At 48.4% G+C, this 19,953-nt stretch overlaps 1 protein-coding gene across 2 annotated transcripts in view; it reads right to left on the bottom strand.

Moving 5' to 3' along the window:
• Positions 1–2,718: 2,718 nt before the first annotated feature.
• LOC127000793 (E3 ubiquitin-protein ligase ZNRF3-like) overlaps positions 2,719–19,953 on the bottom strand; it is a 52,355-nt gene continuing 35,120 nt past the window's right edge. Inside the window, exons 3-8 of one of the 2 annotated variants that reach the window (XM_050864840.1) lie at positions 18,786–18,952; positions 17,669–17,822; positions 8,008–8,361; positions 7,542–7,683; positions 6,470–7,101; positions 2,719–3,336 (exon numbers count right to left, since the gene is read on the bottom strand). In XM_050864840.1, the coding sequence (XP_050720797.1) occupies positions 2,734–3,336; positions 6,470–7,101; positions 7,542–7,683; positions 8,008–8,361; positions 17,669–17,822; positions 18,786–18,952 (2,052 nt within the window). In that variant the 3' untranslated portion in view covers positions 2,719–2,733. The remainder of the gene's footprint in view (positions 3,337–6,469; positions 7,102–7,541; positions 7,684–8,007; positions 8,362–17,668; positions 17,823–18,785; positions 18,953–19,953) is intronic. The other variant, XM_050864841.1, reaches the window with a different exon arrangement.

Here is a 19,953-nt window from a genome sequence, read left to right as displayed (position 1 = left end):
AACTTAACATTGCCATTAAAACATTTCCCTTATAATAAATACTTCCGCTCTCACACTCTCATTAATAGTAATAATACTCTGCTGATATTCCCGTTAATACTCGTCCAGATATACATAAGTTTTTGGGGGGTGAGTTTGGATTGCGTCACACACACACACACACACACACACACACACACACACACACACACATACACGGACAGCACTGAAAGAATATAAACACCTACTTTTTCTTTCCTTCCTTTCACTTACGTATAAAAAAACAACAACTATCAAATAAAATGAAAAATAAAATGAAAAATAAAATCATATTGGATACTTATAATCAATGACTGACGTTTTTAAGAAGAGCACCATTCATCACCTTCAGCATCATCATCGTCACCATCATTATATATAGACACAGTCGCCTTGTTTCATCAGGACGTTTCACACACCACAACGTTTCGTCCCTCACAAAAACGTTCCTCATGTCCTTAAATCCACATCAAACGTTCCATTCTGCCACAGTTTCAAGTTTCACCCCCTCCTTCCCCTCCCCTGAAACGTTACTTGTTAGCCCCTTCGCAACGTTTCTCTTTAATTCAGAAACGTTTATTGTATGCAGCGCCACCAAACGTTTCATTTTCCCGACTTGAAACGTTTCCTCCTGGCAGTTTCCTTTTTTCTTATTTCCTGCGATGATTCTTTGGTCACGGGAACGCCAATCACACCACTGAGAGACTGGTCCTTCGCTACGCTTGGCCAGTAACGTTGCAGCGGGGTTCATTAACGTTTATTAGACTAGAACGTTCAACAGCTTCCGACTTTACCCCAGACGCGCTTTATTTTTACCCTAGCAACTCAACTTTTTTCCCTAGACACGTTTGGGGCTACAAGACTATTCTCTTACTCCAGGAGCATTATTTTTTTGCCCCAGAAACTAACTTTTTTTCCTTAGATATGTTGGGGGCTACATGACTACTCTACGGGGATTTGTGGGGATGATGAAGGGGTTGTCAGTCCCCTTGTAATCCGGGGCTGGGGGCTGGGGCGTGATGGGACTAAGGGGTGATGTGGGGCTACTTTGAGGCTACTTTGGGTTTCTATGAGGGTTTTGGGGCAACAATGGAACTCCCTGAAGGCTGTGGGTCTGTTTGGGGGCTACCTAGGGCTATGGGTCTACTGTAGGGCTACTTTGTGCTTAGTAATGTAGTGACTAGGGGCTATTTGGGGTCTGCTTGTGTCACCGCGGGGCTGTCCCGGGGCTATCTTACGTCTCAGGGGTTATGGGGCTACCTACCTGGGGTCTGTATTTCCCACCCTGAGGTCTGTTAATAGGCTGATAGTTTCTGGGGCTGACTAGGGCTACCTGGGGGCTGTTTGTATCCACTGGGGACTGACTGGGGACTACTTGGGTTTCATCCATGTCCCCTGGAGGAGTACTTGGGGCTGGGGGGCTGTTCTGGGGGCACTGGGGGACTTGCTGGGGGCTATAACGTGACCTGAAGCCACCTGGGGGAGTCCGGGGCTTTCTGAAGTCACCTGAGGCTAACTGGGCCTTGCCGGAGACTATGGCGTCACCTGGGGCTAATAGGGTTCACCTGGGGGCCAACTAAGGCTTTCTGGGGCCACCGGGGGCTGATCGGGTTCACCTGGGGGCCATTTAAGGCTTTCTGTGGCCACCGGGGACTACCTCTGGCCACTCGGGGTCTTGGCGGGGCTGGATAAGCAGGTGCGGGTGTTGTGCGGGTGTCACGTCACCTCCGGGGGCGACCCACTGGTGCTACTGCTACTGCTGGAGGTGGTGGTGGTGGCGGAGGTGCTGGTGGTGCTGCCGCCGCTGAGGCCCAAACTGGTGCCGTCTGCTGAAAGGGAGGGAGGTTAAGGAAGTGTGGTGGTGGTGGTGGTGATGGTGGTGGTGGTGGTGATGGTGGTGGTGATGGTGGTGGTGGTGATGGTGGTGGTGGTGGTGGTGGTGATGATGATGGTGGTGGTGGTGATGGTGGTGATGGTGGTGGTGGTGGTGGTGATGATGGTGGTGATGATGATGGTGGTGGGTGCTAACTGATCGGACCTTTCCCTCAAGTGTAAGTCGTACAGGTCGTATTTTTCGTGTCGCCACCTCAGTTCGTCTGTTTTATTATTATTATTATTTTTTTTTTTACAGCAGAGGAGTCAGCTCAAGGGCATAAACAAAAGGAATCAATAATGAAAAAAAAAGCCCGCTAATCACTGCTCCTAAAAAGAGTTGAAGGAGTCGCCGAGATAGGTCAATTTCGGGAGGAGAGGTGTCCTGTTTGTAATTGAAAAGCCTCTCGTAGAAGTTGCCGGGGTTTTCATGGAGTGTTTTGTGACGCTGGTGATAGTTCGACATGACCTCTGCACCACGCACGGGAAAATCACCCCCCATGGATATCCGGTTAATCTTCTCTGTGACCTTGGAAAATAGTCGTAATCTTCTTCCTCTTCTTTTGACCTGTAACGCTTTGTATCGCTTCTTAGGTCCTCCTCCTCTCGTTCCTCTTTCCTTCTTATTCACACACTTTCCTTTTCAGTACTAAGTGACTTTCCTAACTGCAATAAAGTCACTTATTTTCACTTAATCACCTGATACGTTTAAAAATATGGACCTTAGTATTTCCCTTCAGCACTGCAGCTCCATCCAGCTCCAGCCAAGACCCAGACCAAGCTATTCATTCCTTGCTGTATCCATTATAGCACTGACCATTCAAAAAGTATCTAGTTATAATTTTACACAGTTATATACAGAGTTGGTTTGTGTTCCTTACCTGAGTGTAGTGATAGGCGGTGGAGGGGGGCGGGCTGGTGAAGGGGGGGCGGTAGGTGGGAGGCGGGGGCGAACTCTGCACTTCCTCTGGCGGGGGTGACGGGGGGCAGGTGGGGGGCGGCGATGGCCACCTCAGGGACGTGGTGAGCAAGTGGGGGGTGGATGGGGGCGGGGGGCACGCCGGGGGGGATCCAGGACGAGCGCCGCGCCGCCCGCCTGCCCCGTGAGTCCTCCAGGGGGGGCGAGGGGTGGGGGGCGTGGCGGCGGGGGGGTGGGGGGCGGCGGGACTGGAGGGACTCGATGGAGGTGCGGGGGGAGGAGGGGGGGAGGGCTTCGCAGGAGAGGTTGTCCAGGGAGGAGGCGGACACGTCGCTGCCCCCCCCGCTGCCCCCCTCACTGCCGCCCCCCCGCTCCTCCCTTAGGGCCGCTAGCGCCGCCAGGAAGGGGGCGAGCTGCTCCCTGCTGAGGGGCGCCGCGGGGAGGGGACCACGCGCCCCCCCTGACCCGCCCCCCCCGATACCCGCTCCCTGGAATGTGACGGCGCCATGATGCTGCACCTCCACGCTCTGGGGGGTAAGAAGGGGGGTTTAGAGGGGGGGGGGGAGTGTACATACATACAAACATACATACATACAAACATATACAAAAAGCTGTGCACGTATACTTATCCACACACACTCACACACACACACACACACGCAAGGAGAGGGGGAGGAGGTGGTGCAGGAGGTGAGGGGGAGGGGAGGGGGGCGTTGAAGCGTGGGAGTAAGGGAAGAGGGGTAGGGGGGGAGGAGGGGGGCGGCGTCTCAAAGGGGGCGTCTGAGCATCTTATCTCCGCCAAATAAATACTGACTCAAGGGGTGAAGAGGATAATGGGGGGGAGGGGGAGGTGGAGGTGGAGGAGGTGAGGGATAGGCTGGAAGAGGAGGAGGAGGAGGAGGAAGATGGAGAGAAGAGTAGACATAAGAGAAGACAAGAGGGTAAGAATAAGAGAGAAGAAAAAAGGAAGAGGAGGAGGAAGAGGAGGAGGAGGAGGAGGAAGAGGAGGAGGAAGATGAAGGGAAGAGTAGACATAAGAGAAGACAAGAGGGTAAGAAGAAGAGAGAAGGAAAAAAGGAAGAAGAGGAGGAAGAAAATAGAGGAGGAGGAGGAGGAGGAGGAGGAGGAGGAGGAAGAGGAGAGGATGACTAAAGAAAAACAAAACACACACACACACACACACACACACACACACGGACATTATAATTTTACGCGCCAATGGTAGTAGCCAGAAAGAGGAGGAGGAGGAGGAGGAGGAGGAGGAGACGGAGGAGGAGGCGCCTACTTCCAATGAATCACAGCACCAAAACACGAGGAGGCGGAGGAGGAGGAGGAGGAAGAGGAGGAGGGAGAAGGTAGCCGTTTGAAGTGTGAAGGAAGTAGGAGGAGGAGGAGGAGGAGAAGGGTGAGATATATTTGTGTTTCACTAATACTGCCAACGCTCCAGTATTCTCTCTCTCTCTCTCTCTCTCTCTCTCTCTTAGCAGGAGGGCCACACACCTCGGTCACCCATTAAACTAGATTTCCATTAGTTCTCTCTCTCTCTCTCTCTCTCTCTCTCTCTCTTTCATTTCGTATTTGTATTTTTTGTCCATTTTTTCTTTTTTCTTTAGTGAATTATTTTATGTGAGCTGTTCCCCTTCTTCTTCCTCCTCCTCTTGATTTTCCTTTTCTTCCTCTCTTTTTTTTTCTCTCGCTCACTTCCCTTTCTCATTTCTCAGAACTCCTTCCTTCTCTTCCTCTTCTTCCTCCTCACTTTTTTTTCTCCTTTCTTTCCCTTCACTTTTAATCTTCCCATCCCTCTTCTTATCTTCCCTATATTCTTCTTTCTCATATTTCCTCTATTTCTCCTGGTTTTCTTTCTTCCTTTCTTTTCCCATCTTTTTCTTTCCCTCCTTCCTTTATTTCTCTCTTCCTCCCTTTCCTTCCTAACCCCTATCTTCCTTTCCCTCTTCCTCTTTCTTTTCCCTTCTTCTTCTTCCCTTTCTCTTCCATCAAGTTCATCTCCCTCTCCCTCTTCTTCCTTCCTTTCTTTTCCCAACGTTCATCTTTCTCTCCTTCTTCCTCCTCCTTCCTCCCTTTCTCTTCTACCACCTTCATCTTCCTCCTCCTCTCTCCCTCCCTCGCTTCTCCCTTTCCTCCCCTTCTTTCATCTCAGACCGCCTCCATTTCCCCTCCTCCTCCCCTCTCACCCCCCTCCCCTCCCCTCCCTCCCTCTCCCCCCTTCCCATACGGCGCCTCAACCCCTTTCCCATTTTCTTTGATGGGGAGGAAAAGTTTTCTTTGAGCTTCCCCTTTCGCCGCCCTCAAGGTTCTCGTTTTATTTGCCTTCTCTTTTTTTTCCCTCCTCCCGTTTTTTTTCTAACTTCTCCATTTTCTTTTGAAGTTTTGTTTGATGTTCTTTAATGCTGTTGCTGTTGTTGTTGTTGTTGTTGCTGTTTGTGCTGTTGTTGTTGTTGCTACTACTACTACTACTACTACTACTACTACTACTACTACTATTATTACTACTACTACGACTGTTACGAACTACAAAGAAAAATTGAGGAAGAAGAAGAAGAAGAAGAAGAAGAAGAAGAAGAAGAAGAAGAAGACGAAGAAGAAGAAGGAGGAGGAGGAGGAGGAGGAGGAGGAGGAGGAGGAGGAGGAGATGTAATAAGAAGACGAAGAATAAAAGGAGGAGGATGAAGAGGAGGAGGAGGAGGAGGAGGAGGATGAAGGGAAGGGGATTAAGAAGAAGAGGAAGAAGAAAAAAGATAACAGCAACAACAACAACAACAACAAACAAAAAGAAACAAAACAAAAACGACCTCAAGTAAGCCTCCTCCTCCTCCTCCTTAAGAAAAAAAAAGAAAATATTTTCAAGTTTCCTTTAATGAAAAAAGAAAAAAAAAGAAAAAAAAAGAAAGTTAAGATAAGCAACCCTTTTATAAGTAAGCAAAGGGGAGAAAAGGAGGAGGAGGAGGAGGAGGAGGAGGGGGGGGGGGGCGTTCCCAAGAGACAACAAAGCGACTGGCACTCTTATTGGGGGGAGGGGGAGGGGAAGGAGGGGGGAGGAAGGGGGGGATGGGAAGAGGAAGAGGGGAAGGGAAGGATGGCCACCGTTTCCCTTTGATCTATATATACCAAAGTCTATTGCATCTCTCTCTCTCTCTCTCTCTCTCTCTCTCTCTCTCTCTCTCTCTCTCTCTCTCTCTCTCTCTCTCTCTCTGTCTATTTTTCCTGCTCACGGCATTTGCCCTCCACGATGCGTGTGTATGTGTGTGTGTGTGTGTGTGTGTGTGAGAGAGAGAGAGAGAGAGAGAGAGAGAGAGAGAGAGAGAGAGAGAGAGAGAGAGAGAGAGAGAGAGAGAGAGAGACTGGTGTGTGTGTTTTGTACTGTGGTAAAGAAGTGTGTGTGTGTGTGTGTGTGTGTGTGTGTGTGTGTGTGAGAGAGAGAGAGAGAGAGAGAGAGAGAGAGAGAGAGAGAGAGAGAGAGAGACTGCGTGTGTGTGTTTTGTACTGTGGTAAAAAAGTGTGTGTGTGTGTGTGTGTGTGTGTGTGTGTGTGTGTGTGTGTGTGTGTGTGTGTGTGTGTGTGTGAGAGAGAGAGACTGCGTGTGCGTGTTTTGTACTGTGGCAAAGAAGTGCGTGTGTGTGTGTGTGTGTCGGGGCTACTCACCACAATCTGGTGCTCCGTCTCCTCGCTGCTGGAGCCCGGCGGGGGGCCGTGGGGGGGCGGGGGACCGTGCTGGGGGGCGAGGGGCGGGGGTACGTGCCCGTGGCCGCAGCGGGGGTCGATGGCGGGCACGGGGGGGTACATGAGGCAGGAGGCGTGGCCGCAGCTACTCCCGAAGCCCCTGGGGGGCGCCGGGTGGCCGGGGGGCGGCGTGGTGGGGCCATAACCGCAGGGGGGCGGCAGGCTATACCCCGCCAGGGGGCCCAGGAAGGAGGCGTGGGGGCTGAGGTAGCCGGGGCGGGGCGCCGCGTAGCCCGCCGCGCCCGCCGCCACCACCACCCCGGGGCTGAGGTAGCCGCTGGGGGGCGTGGTGTAGCCCAGGGGGCTGGTGTACCCGCTGGCAACGCCCCCCGCCCCCCCGTACGCCATGCTTCCCAGGGGGGGACTGGAATACCCCGGCGGGGGGCTGATGTACCCCGGGGGCACGGGGCTGTACGCCCCTGACAGCAGCGCCGGGCAGCCGGGGTGGCCGCACGCGCCCTGCTGGCCGGGGGGCGGCGTGCTGTAGAGGGGCGGCGCGGGGGGCAGCGGGGGCGCCGCCGTGCACGTGGCCGGGGGGCTCTCGTAGCAGCCCTCTGTGGGGGGGAAGGAGGTGAGAAGGTGTACACACACACACACACACACACACACACACACACACACACACACACACACACACACACACACATTAATTACCCCTTACAGGACGATCCCTTTCCCCCTCCACTCCCTCATTCCTCGTCTATTCTTTCATCTCTGCTCTTCCTTTCCCACACAACCACCGCCACTCCTGCCACTCCCATCACTGCCGCCCTCCACCTCACACCACTACTACAACAACAACCCGCCCCTTTCTCTTCCTTCGTCTGTTTACTTTCCTCTTCCTCCTTATCCTGCTATTACTACTACCACCACTACTACCCACCACCTCTTCTTCCTTCATCTCTTCTCCTATTCCTTCTCCTCCTCCTCCTCCTCTTTATCCTACCACCACCACTACCACCACCACCACAACCACGCCCCCTCCCACACTCACCTATAATATTGTAGTTACAGAGCGGGCAGGTTCGGTGTTGCAGCAGCCAGGGATCAACACACGACCGGTGGAACTCATGCTTGCAGGGGAGAACGCGGAGCTCCTGCTGGGGGCGGTACTCCTCCAAGCACACCACACAGACCTGGGGGCACGGGGGGGAGGGGGGGGGTGAGACTGGCAGGTGTGTAAGTGAAAGGGGGAAGATGGGGAATGGGGGGGAGGTGGGGGATGAGGGGGAGGATGATGGGGATGGGGCTGAGGTTGTGTGTGGGGGAGGGGAGGGGAGGGGAGGATTGGGTTTTGTGTGTGTGTGTGTGTGTGTGTGTGTGTGTGTGTGTGTGTGTGTGTGTGTGTAAGTAAAGGAAAATTTATGTGCCTCATATTTTCATACTTTAATTACTAGTCTAATTCATCCTCTTCCTCCTCCTCCTCCTCCTCCTCCTCCTCCTCCTCTTCTTCTTCTTACCTCCGGTCCCTCTGATAATACGGAAATCTCATGGCTTCCTTCCTCTTCCTCTTCTCCTTCTTCCTCCTCCTCTTCCTCTTCTTCCTCTTCTCCTTTCGTCGTATCACTTTCTCTTCCTCCTCTTCCTGTTCCCCCACCACCACATCCACCACCACCACCACCACCGCCACCTCCTCCTCCTCCTCCTCCACCTCCTCCTCCTCCTCCTTCGCCTGAGATAACTTTAATTTTCTTCTTTTTCTTCTTCTTTTTGAGTTTCACCTTTATTCTCTGTTTCTCGTCTTTCTTCTTCTCCTTGTATCTTCTGCACTCCATTCTGTTGAGCGCCCGCTTTGCCTGCTGCGCGAGGGTGTTCTGGGGAGGGAGAGAGAGCTTGATTAGAAAGGTAAGCAGGTGAACAGGTAGGTAGGTAGATAGGACTGATGGTTAAGAAGAGAGAGGAAGAGAGTGGGAGAGAAACAGCGAGAGAGAGAGAGAGAGAGAGAGAGAGAGAGAGAGAGAGAGAGAGAGAGAGAGAGAGAGAGAGAGAGAGAGAGAGAGAGAGAGAGAGAGAGAGAGAGAGAGAGAGAGAGAGAGAGAGAGAGAGAGAGAGAGAGAGAGAGAGAGAGAGAGAGAGAGAGAGAGAGAGAGAGAGAGAGAGAGAGAGAGAGAGAGAGAGAGAGAGAGAGAGAGAGAGAGAGAGAGAGAGAGAGAGAGAGAGAGAGAGAGAGAGAGAGAGAGAGAGAGAGAGAGAGAGAGAGAGAGAGAGAGAGAGAGAGAGAGAGAGAGAGAGAGAGAGAGAGAGAGAGAGTTACACAACCTTAATAGAAATACTCCTGTCTAGACACCACCACCACCACTAAACAAACAAACACACACACGCACAAACACACAAACAAGAAAACGAAATATATAAACACAAGAAGCGGAAGTGGAAGAAGTAAACAAACAAACAAACAAACAAACAAACAAAAAATAAGTAGGAGGAAGTAAAAAAAAAAAGAAAGTCAAACCGAAGAATAAATGAATGAATGAGAAAATAAATAAACGAATTGAAGAAAGAAGGAAGAGAAGAAGAAGAAGAGAATGAAAGAGAGAGAGGAAAAAAAAAACGCTAATATTACTAACAAAAGCAATAGTAATGATGATAGTAATAGTAAAAATAGTCGTAAATACCCATCACCACCTACCACCTACCATCTCCTACTCCTCCTCCTTCTTTTCTTCTTCTCTTCCTCTTCTTCTTCCTTCTCCTCTCATCACCTCTTCTCATCAAGTAATGTTCTCTTAATCACTCCCCCGTTTATTCCCCATCACGCCTCCCCTGCATTCCTTCCCCTTTCCTCCCCCTTTCCTTCATTCCTGTCCCTCCCCCTTCCCCCTAATTCCTTCCCGTTTCCCACCCTTCCCCTTCACTCCTTCCCCTTCCTTTCTTCTCCTTCCCCACCCCTTCCCTTAACTATTTCCCCTTCCCCACCCTTTTCCTTCCTTCCCCCCCTTCCCCTTCCTTTGTTCTCCTTACCCACCCCTTCCCTTAATTATTTCCTCTTCCCCATCCCTCCACTTCCTTCCTGCCCCTTCCCCACCCTCCCCCTTCATTCCTTCCCTTTCCCATCCGATCCTTTTATTTTTTTTCCTATTAATTTTTACGCATTTTTGTACATCATTTTTGTTTCTTGTTTTCTTTGCTGAATATAAACAAAAACACTACTACTACTACTACTATTACTACTACTACTACTACTACTACTACTACTACTACTATTACCATCTTAAGTCTGTCTTTTCTCACTATTTCCTTGTGATATCTAATTTACTTTCTTTTTATCTAACTTTTGTCAAGCGGAAAGTTCTGTACTAACTCAATATTGCTCTATTTTTATCTATGCACATCATACAAAACTAACCTTCTATTATCCTCAACAAACACCTAATATCAACTCTTTCGATCGTATCCAGACTCCCCCCTTACTATTATAGATGTCAAGTATTACTAACACAAAAAAACAACAACCCAACGGCAACTTATCAACTGTTTTCCACTATACTCAAATTCTACACACTTCTATTATCCTCAACAAACACAGGTATCTAAGATCAACTCTTTCGGTCGTATCCAGACTCCCCCTTACTAAAAGATGTCAAGTATTACCAACACAAAAAAAACAACGGCAAGTATTACCAACACACACAAAAAAAGACAACTTATCAACTGTTTCTCACTCTACTTAAATTCCACATACTTTCCTTCCACTTAACTGTTTTTCACTCTACTTAAATTCCACATACTTTCCTTCCACTTAACTGTTTCTCACTCTACTTAAATTCCACATACTTTTCTTCCACTTAACTGTTTCTCACTCTACTTAAATTCCACATACTTTCCTTCCACTTAACTGTTTCTCACTCTACTTAAATTCCACATACTTTCCTTCCACTTAACTGTTTCTCACTCTACTTAAATTCCACATACTTTTCTTCCACATAACTGTTTTTCACTCTACTTAAATTCCACATACTTTCCTTCCACTTAACTGTTTTTCACTCTACTTAAATTCCACATACCTTCCTTCCACTTAACTGTTTCTCACTCTATCTAAATTCCACATACTTTCCTTCCACATAACTGTTTTTCACTCTACTTAAATTCCACATACTTTCCTTCCACTTAACTGTTTCTCACTCTACTTAAATTCCACATACCTTCCTTCTACTTAACTGTTTCTCACTCTACTTAAATTCCACATACTTTCCTTCCACTTAACTGTTTCTCACTCTACTTAAATTCCACATATTTTCCTTCCACTTAACTTTCTCACTCTACTCCTCCACCTATCAACTGTTTTTCACTCTTACTGAATTCCACATCCATCTTCTCCACTTACTTTCTTGGCATATACTCGCGCCATGCTATCACTAACGGAGGAAAGCGAGAGGTTGGATGTAGCTATCAACCCGTAAAAATGCTTCATAGGGGGGTCGTATATAGGGAAAGGCGTCCGTCTGGCTGCCTGATATTGTTGGAACTGATCTCAGGGGAACGGCCTAGCGAGGGAGAGCTTGTGATATTATGGGCGTTGAAATTGACTAAATTCGTATATCTATTTTGGCAGTGACATCTCAAGTAATTAAATAGATGTAGTATATAGGGTTCACTGATTTTGGTGAAACTGAGATTGTTTTATGTAGTGAATCTTGTACCGTGATGTGATGGGCGGCAGAATAGACACGACATGAAAAGAGGAAGAAGAAGAAGTAGAGAGGATAAAGATTACGGAAGAAAAGGAAGAAGAGAGGGAAGGAAGAGGGGAAGTTAAAGATCATGAAAAGGTATATGTATTTGTACGATAGTTTCTTGTTCGTACGATATTTACCAAAACAAACGGGCGCCATCTTTGTTTTCTGGCGTCACATGTAAACATTGCGTGAGAGAGAGAGAGAGAGAGAGAGAGAGAGAGAGAGAGAGAGAGAGTAAACAAGAACGTATATATATAATTAATAAGAAAAATAACCAAACAATCAACAGTATTATTCTCTCTCTCTCTCTCTCTCTCTCTCTCTCTCTCTCTCTCTCTCTCTCTCTCTCTCTCTCTCTCTCTCTCTCTCTCTCTCTCTCTCTCTCTCTCTGTTCAAAGCCACACCGCCAAGTAAAAAACAAAAAAGAAAAAAGGAAGGAAGGGAAGGAAAGGAAGGAAGGAAGGAAAAAGGAAGGAAAAATAAAGGAAGAAAGGAAGGAAAAAAAAGGAGGGAAGGAGGAAGGAAAAGGAAGGAGGAAGGAGGAGGAAGGAAAAAGGAGGAAGGAAGGAAAAGGAGGAAGGAGGAAGGAGGAAAAAAGGAAAGGGGAAGGAAGGAAAAGGGAAGGAGGAAGGAAGGGTGGAAAGGTGTGTGAAGGTGTGTGTGTGTGTGTGTGTGTGTGAAGATTACTATCATGGAAGGAAGGAAGGAAAGGAGGGAAGGAAGAAGGAAGGAAGGAAGAAGGAAGGAAGGAGGAAGGGAGGGCAGGAAGGGGAAGGAGGAAGGGGAAGGAAGGGGAGGAAGGAAGGAAGGAAGGGAAAGGAGGAAGGAGGGAAGGAAGGAAGGAAGGAAGGGAGGAAGGAAGGAAGGAAGGAGGAAGGAGGAAGGAAGGAAGGGAAGGGAGGAAGGAGGAAGGAAGGAAGGAAAGGAGGAAGGGGAGGAAGGAAGGAAGGAAAGAGGAAGGAAGGGAGGAAGGAAGGGAGGAAGGAAAGAAGGAAGGGAGGAGGGGAAGATGGAAGGAAGGGAGGAAAGAAGGAAGGAAGGAAAGGAGGAAGGAAGGGAGGAACGGAAGGGAAGGAAGGGAAGGAAGGGGAGGAAGGAAGGAAGAAAGAGAGAGGAAGAGAGGAAGAGAGAGAGAGAGAGAGAGAGAGAGAGAGAGAGAGAGAGAGAGAGAGAGAGAGAGAGAGAGAGAGAGAGAGAGAGAGAGAGAGAGAGAGAGAGAGAGAGAGAGTATACAAGATCAAAAGATGAATACATAAATATACAGTTAAACACACACACACAAACACACACACACGCACACACACACATACGAGAAGGTTGATGCGTCTCTGTGTGTGCGTGCTGTCCTTGCCTCTCTCTCTCTCTCTCTCTCTCTCTCTCTCTCTCTCTTTGAAGATGGCGCGTGGCATTCTGGGAGACTCATCTTGTCACGGAGAGAGAGAGAGAGAGAGAGAGAGAGAGAGAGAGAGAGAGAGAGAGAGAGAGAGGTATGTATGGGTGCTTTTTTTGTTTCTTTTCTTTCTTCCTTTATCTTCTCTATGCGAATATTGTTGTTTTTATTTTGTTATTCCATTCATCATTATTATTATTATCATTATTATTATTATTATTATTATTATTATTATTATTATTATTATTATTATTATCTTTGTTGCGGTTAACGTTTAAACACACACACACACACATTAAATTACCAAAGGATAGAGAGAGAGAGAGAGAGAGAGAGAGAGAGAATTCCTTTAATCTCTCTCTCTCTCTCTCTCTCTCTCTCTCACTCTCTAAATTTAGAAGGAGGTTCCCCGCTTCTCTCTGACAAAAACTCCAACATTCTCCCTCCTCCTCCTCCTCCTTTTCCCTCCTCTTCTTCCTCCTCCTTTCTAACTAACAGCCAAGGAGTGATTAAGTGCTTCATTCTCTCTCTCTCTCTCTCTCTCTCTCTCTTCCACACAACATTACCTCCCCTTTCCCTCCTACCTACTTATTGTTTCTACTTCCTCCTCCTCCTCCTCTTCTCTCTCCAGTACATCTTCCTCCCCTTTATCTCCCTTCCTCCCCTTCTTACATTTTTCCCCTCTCCCCTTTCATCCTCTTTCCTCCTTCCTCCACCTCCTCCTCCTCATCTTTTTTCCTCTCAAGTACTTCTTCCTCTTTATTTCCTCCCCCTCTTTCTCTCCCTTACCACATGTTCCTTTTTCTTCTTCTTCCTCCTCCTCCTCCTCCTCCTTCTTCTACTCTTCCTGCTGTTGTTCCTCCTTCGCTTACTTCTTTTCATTCTTTCTTTCTTTTTCTTTTACTTTTATTTCCTTTCTTTCTTTCTCACCTTCAATTTCCTCTCCCTTCTCCTCTTTCCTCTTCCTCTTCTTCCTCCTTCTCCTTGTTCTTCCTCTTTTTCTCCTCCAGTCTTCCTCCACACCTCCCTTTCCTCCTCCTCCTCTTCCACCTCTCCACTTGGTCATTATCTCTCCTCCACCTGTTGTACTGTTTGGGGTGAATTCGCTGGATTGAATTAGAGGGAGCGTCAGCCATTTGGGAAACAAGACAAATTTTTAGGGACACTAAATCGCCCGGCCCTGACAACACTTTCCCGTGTGTTGTGAAAAGCGCAGAAATATAACCGCCGATCCCCCCCCTGGGCAGCATTTTTAGCAGGGCGGTCGCCAGCGCGCGGATGTGTATGGTACGGACGGCGTGGGAGAGGCAGTTGTGTTGTATCGTTGTTGCGAGGGTTTAAGAACTCCTTCCGTTACTGTAAAGAATATATAGCCAGCCTCGTAACGCTTTCATCCCTGTGCTGTCCAACTTTCTAATGCAAGAGTTGATCAGCTTCTTCACTCTTTCATCCCTGTGCTGTCCAACTTTCTAATGCAAGAGTTGATCAGCTTCTTCACTCTTTCATCCCTGTGCTGTCCAACTTTCTAATGCAAGAGTTGATCAGCTTCTTCACTCTTTCATCCCTGTGCTGTCCAACTTTCTAATGCAAGAGTTGATCAGCTTCTTCACGCTTTCATCCCTGTGCTGTCCAACTTTTTAATGCAAGAGTTGATCAGCTTCTTCACTCTTTCATCCCTGTGCTGTCCAACTTTCTAATGCAAGAGTTGATCAGCTTCTTCACTCTTTCATCCCTGTGCTGTCCAACTTTCTAATGCAAGAGTTGATCAGCTTCTTCACTCTTTCATCCCTGTGCTGTCCAACTTTCTAATGCAAGAGTTGATCAGCTTCTTCACTCTTTCATCTCTGTGCTGTCCAACTTTCTAATGCAAGAGTTAATCAGCTTCTTCACTCTTTCATCCCTGTGCTGTCCAACTTTCTAATGCAAGAGTTGATCAGCTTCTTCACTCTTTCATCCCTGTGCTGTCCAACTTTCTAATGCAAGAGTTGATCAGCTTCTTCACTCTTTCATCCCTGTGCTGTCCAACTTTCTAATGCAAGAGTTAATCAGCTTCTTCACTCTTTCATCCCTGTGCTGTCCAACTTTCTAATGCAAGAGTTGATCAGCTTCTTCACTCTTTCATCCCTGTGCTGTCCAACTTTCTAATGCAAGAGTTGATCAGCTTCTTCACTCTTTCATCCTTGTGTTGTGCAGCTTCCTAATGCAAAAGTTAACCAGCGTCTTCACTCTTTCATCCTTCTACTATCCAAGCGTTAACCAGAGTCCTCACTCTTTCATCCCTGTGCTGTTCGACCTCCTAATGCAAGAGTTAGCCAGCGTTCAACTTGTTAATGCAAGAGTTAACCAGCGTCTCCACTTCTTCATCCCTGTGCTGTCCAACTTCCGAATGCAAGAATTAACCAGCGTCTTCACTCTTTCATCCCTGTGCATGCTGTTCACCTTCCTATTGCAAGACTTGAACAGCGTCTTCATTCATTCATCCCTGTACTGTCCAACTTCCTAATGCAAGAGTTAACCAGCTTCTTCACTCTTTCCTTACGCTGTCCAACCTCCTGATGCAAAAGTTGTGAGGTTTAAGAAGGGGCTTAAACAAGTGCTGTCTGTGTATGTACTTGGCGCGGATTCACTCTGAGGTTACAAGGAAAAGGTGTGAGTGAGTTTGAGTGTCTACCCAAGCTATCAATATTCGTGGCCATTCAGGGAAACCTTATCTGATGCAAGGCGGCCAAGACGGTGTAAGAAGGAAGATAAACTAGTGGTGTCTATGTACTTGGCGCTGTGTTACTCTGAGGTTATGAGAAAAAAGTGAGTGAGTCTACCCAAGCTATCAATATTCGTGGCCATTCAGGGAAACCTTATCTGATGCACAACGGCCAGCACGGTTTCAGGAAGAGCAAATCATGTCTTACTAATTTGCGCGGTTTGACAGGAAAGTGTAGGAAGCGACGGAGAGGATGGGAAATTATAATATCATATACCTCGGTTCTAGTAAAGCATTTGACAGGGTACCTCGCCACCAGGGGCTAAATCTTGAGAGCTAAAAGCTAGAGAGTGAAGGTTGGGGATGCATCAGGGCGGGGCTTAGTGACAGGACGCAGAGGGTTCAGGTAAACGGTGAAGAATCAGACTAAGTTCGGGTTACCAATGGCATCTCTAACTGGTTCATATTCGCAAACATTTCAGGACTCACAAACACACACACACACACACACACACACACATACACTCATTTGACAAGGCTTTCGTAGAGGTTGTTGTGTTAGTATTTCCACGGGTAATTTCATGAGCCTGGTGATAGTTTGACAAGGCTCACACACACACACACACACATTTAACAAGGCTTCCGTAGAGGTTGTTGTGCTGGTATTTCCATGAGTAGTTTTAGGAGGTTAGTGGTAGTTTGACAAGGCTCACATACACACATTTGATAAGGCTTTCGTAGAGGTTGTTGTGCTGGTATTTCCATGAGTAGTTTTAGGAACTTAGTGGTAGTTTGACAAGGCTCTCCCACTCACATTTGACAAGGCTTTCGTAGAGGTTGTTGTGTTACTATTTCCTTGAGTAGTTTTAGGAGCTTAGTGGTAGTTTGACAAGGCTCACCCACTCACATTTAACAAGGCTTTCGTAGAGGTTGTTGTGCTGGTATTTCCATGAGTAGTTTTAGGAGGTTAGTGGTAGTTTGACAAGGCTCACCCACTCACATTTAACAAGGCTTTCGTAGAGGTTGTTGTGCTGGTATTTCCATGAGTAGTTTTAGGAACTTAGTGGTAGTTTGACAAGGCTCACCCACTCACATTTAACAAGGCTTTCGTAGAGGTTGTTGTGCTGGTATTTCCATGAGTAGTTTTAGGAGGTTAGTGGTAGTTTGACAAGGCTCACCCACTCACATTTAACAAGGCTTTCGTAGAGGTTGTTGTGCTGGTATTTCCATGAGTAGTTTTAGGAGGTTAGTGGTAGTTTGACAAGGCTCACCCACTCACATTTAACAAGGCTTTCGTAGAGGTTGTTGTGTTAGTATTTCCATGAGTAGTTTTAGGAACTTAGTGGTAGTTTGACAAGGCTCACCCACCCAAATTTAACAAGGCTTTCGTAGAGGTTGTTGTGTTAGTATTTCCACGGGTAATTTCATGAGCCTAGTGATAGTTTGACGAGGCTCACACACATTTGATAAGGCTCTCGTAGAGGTTGTGGATACTATTTCCATGGGTAGTTAGATGAACCTTCTCCTCCTCCTCCTCATCATCATCATTCTCCTCCTCCTCCTCCTCCCTTGCTTGCTCTTCCTCCATATCTTTTACCTCCTCCTATACTCCTCCACCACCTTCCATCCTTCCTCCACCTGCTCCTTCTCCACCTCTGTATCTCCTCATCTGCTTATTATACTATCTCAATCTTCCTTCCTTCCCTCCCTTCTCCTCCTCCTCTCTATCTCTTCTTCACCTGCTTATTACTACTTTCCTCTTCCTTCCTTTCCTCCCTCCTCTATCTCCCTTCCTCCTTCCTCCTCCTCCTCCACTTCCTTATTGTTCCTCCACCATTCTTCCTTTTCTCCCTCCTTTCCTCCATCTGTTGCTCTTCCACTACTCTTCCTCTCCTATCTTCTCTCCCCCTCTTCCTCCACCTGCTGCTCTTCCCCACCCTCCTCCTCCTCCTCTTCCTCCTCCTCCTCCTCCACTTGCTTATTACCTTCACCTGTTATTTCTCCGCTCATTTTCTCTTCCTCTCTCCTCCATGTCCCTCTCCTCTATACCTTCTCTCCTCCTCCTCCTCCTCCTCCTCCTCCTAATTACTACCTCTACCTGTTATTCCTCTGTTCTCTCCATTTCCTCCCTCCTCTGTGTCCCCTTCCTCTTTCCTCTTTATCTCATCTTCCTCCTCCTCCTCCTCCTCCTGCTGTTCTCACCTGCGTAATACGTCTACCTGTTATTTCTTCGCCACATCCTCTCCCCTCCTCCTCCTCCTCCTCCTGCTGTTCTCACCTGGGTAATACGTCTACCTGTTATTTCTTCACCACATCCTCTCCCCTCTTCCTCCTCCTCCTCCTGCTGTTCTCACCTGCTTGTTGTTCCTCCGCCAGCGCATCTTGGCTACGATGGCGAGACACACGAGGACAATGAGCAGGAAGCAGGTGAGAAAGATGCCCAAGTCGAAGTGGTCTCGCGCGGGGGGCAGCTCGATGCGGGCGTGGGGCTCCTGGGCGCGGCGACTGCTGGGGGGGAAGAGGAGGGGGGGTGAGGGGGGTAAGCTGGGGGGGGAGGTGCCGGGGTTGTGTAATGAGGGGATGGTTGGGAGTGCGGGGTGGGGAAGAGGAGGGGGTGAGGGGGAGGGGTGACAGGGTTGTGCAATGAGGGGTGATGAGGGGAAGAGGAGGGGGTGAGGTGGTGAAGGTGGGAGAGAGGAGGGGAGGTGGGGGGGTCGGGGCAGGGATATGGGGGTGTTGGGGTGGTGGGAAAGGGGGGGGAGACGTGACAGAGTTGTGTATTGAGGGGAGTGTTGAGGGGAAGAGGAGGGGGGGAGGAGGTGAGGGGGGGAGAGAGGAGGGGAAGGGTGGGGGGTCGGTGCAGGGATATGGGGTGCGTGGGGGGGGGGTTGGAATGGGTGGGAAGAGGAGGAGGAGGTGGAGAGAAGGGATAAAGTGGAGGAAATGGAATGTGATGGGAAGGGGGAATGGTACACACACACACACACACACACACACACACACACACACACACACACCCTTCCCATCCCTTTCCCTCACCTACACCCACACCCACACACACACACACACACACACAAACGCACATGATAATCGTACGCCCACCCCCTCCCTCTCCCCACCCCCCTTTTCTCCTCCACCTCTCTGTCTTTCCCTCTTTTTCTCCACTTCTTTCTCCTCCTCCTCCACCTGTTCTTCCTCTGCTACTCTTCCGTTCCTCCCTTCCCTATCTTCCTCTCCTCCTTCCTCTATCTCCCTTCCCGCCTTTCTCCTCCACCCCTCTGTCTTTCCCTCTCTTCCTCTTCTTTCTCCTCCTCCTCCTCCTCCTCCACCTGCTTATTATATACCTGTTCTTCCTCCGCTACTCCTCCGTTCCTCCCTATCCTATCTTCCTATCATCCTTCCTCTATCTCCCCTCCCCCCCTTCCTCTATCTCCCCTCCCCCCTTCCCCCCTCCAGCCCCCCTCTACGTACATGATAATATTCTGTAGCTTATTGGCCTGCGCGGGGAAGAGCACCACCACAGGCCGCTTGAGCAGGTCGTGGGGTGGGGCCTCCTGAAACAGCTCTTCCTGCGCCGCCACCAGCCCATCAATGTCCACAAGAATGGCCGTGGCGCCGCGTTCCATGGCATACCGGGCCTGGGGGGAAAGGGGGAGAGGGGTGATTAGTGTGTGTGTTGGGGGGGGGGGATTATTTAGGGGGAGTAATTAGTAAGAGAGTGAGAGAGAGAGAGAGAGAGAGAGAGAGAGAGAGAGAGAGAGAGAGAGAGAGAGAGAGAGAGAGAGAGAGAGAGAGAGAGAGAGAGAGAGAGAGAGAGAGAGAGAGAGAGAGAGAGAGAGAGAGAGAGAGTTGGTGTTAGTGCAAGAATCATTAACTGACTAGAAAAAAGAGGAAAGAAAAGAAGCAATAATAATAATAATGATAATAAGAGGAAAAAGAAAAAAGTAGATGAAGAAAAAGAAGAGAGGAAAAAGAAGAAAAAGAATGATAAAGAAAGGGAAGCAGAAAAAACGGTAATGATGATGATAATGATGAATAATGAATTAGAAGATGAAGAAAAAGAGAGGAACATAAAACACAAACCACAGGAAAAAGAGGAGGTGGAAGAACAGGAAGAGGAGAAAGAGGAGGAAGAGGAAGACAAGACTGACCATACCAATACATAAGCTTAATGAGGTAAGGAGTCATTAAGGGAGAGGTGGAGAGACAGTGTGTTATTTAGTGTGTATTAGGGCTGGAGTCATATTTGGGGTAATTAGAAAGGGGTCATTAGAGGTCATTAGCGAGGGTTATCAGGGGTCATTAGTAAGGAGAGAGAGGGTGTGTTATTTAGTGTGTAACAGGGTTGGAGTCATATTGGGGGTAATTAGAAAGGGGTCATTAGAGGTCATTAGCGAGGGTTATCAGGGGTCATTAGTAAGGAGAGAGAGAGGGTGTGTTATTTAGTGTGTATTAGGGTGGAGTCATATTGGGGGTAATTAGAGGTCATTAGCGAGGGTTATCAGGGGTCATTAATAAGGAGAGAGAGGGTGTGTTATTTAGAGCGTGCAGTAGGGTTGGAGTCATATTGGGGGTAATTAGAAAGGGGTCATTAGAGGTCATTAGCGAGGGTTATCAGGGGTCATTATAAGGAGAGAGA

This window comes from Eriocheir sinensis, chromosome 19 (genome assembly GCF_024679095.1).
Source record: "Eriocheir sinensis breed Jianghai 21 chromosome 19, ASM2467909v1, whole genome shotgun sequence".
Classification (NCBI taxonomy): Eukaryota; Metazoa; Arthropoda; class Malacostraca; order Decapoda; family Varunidae; genus Eriocheir; species Eriocheir sinensis.
Note: the sequence above shows the minus strand (reverse complement) of the source record. Positions and strands in the feature narration are given on the sequence as shown.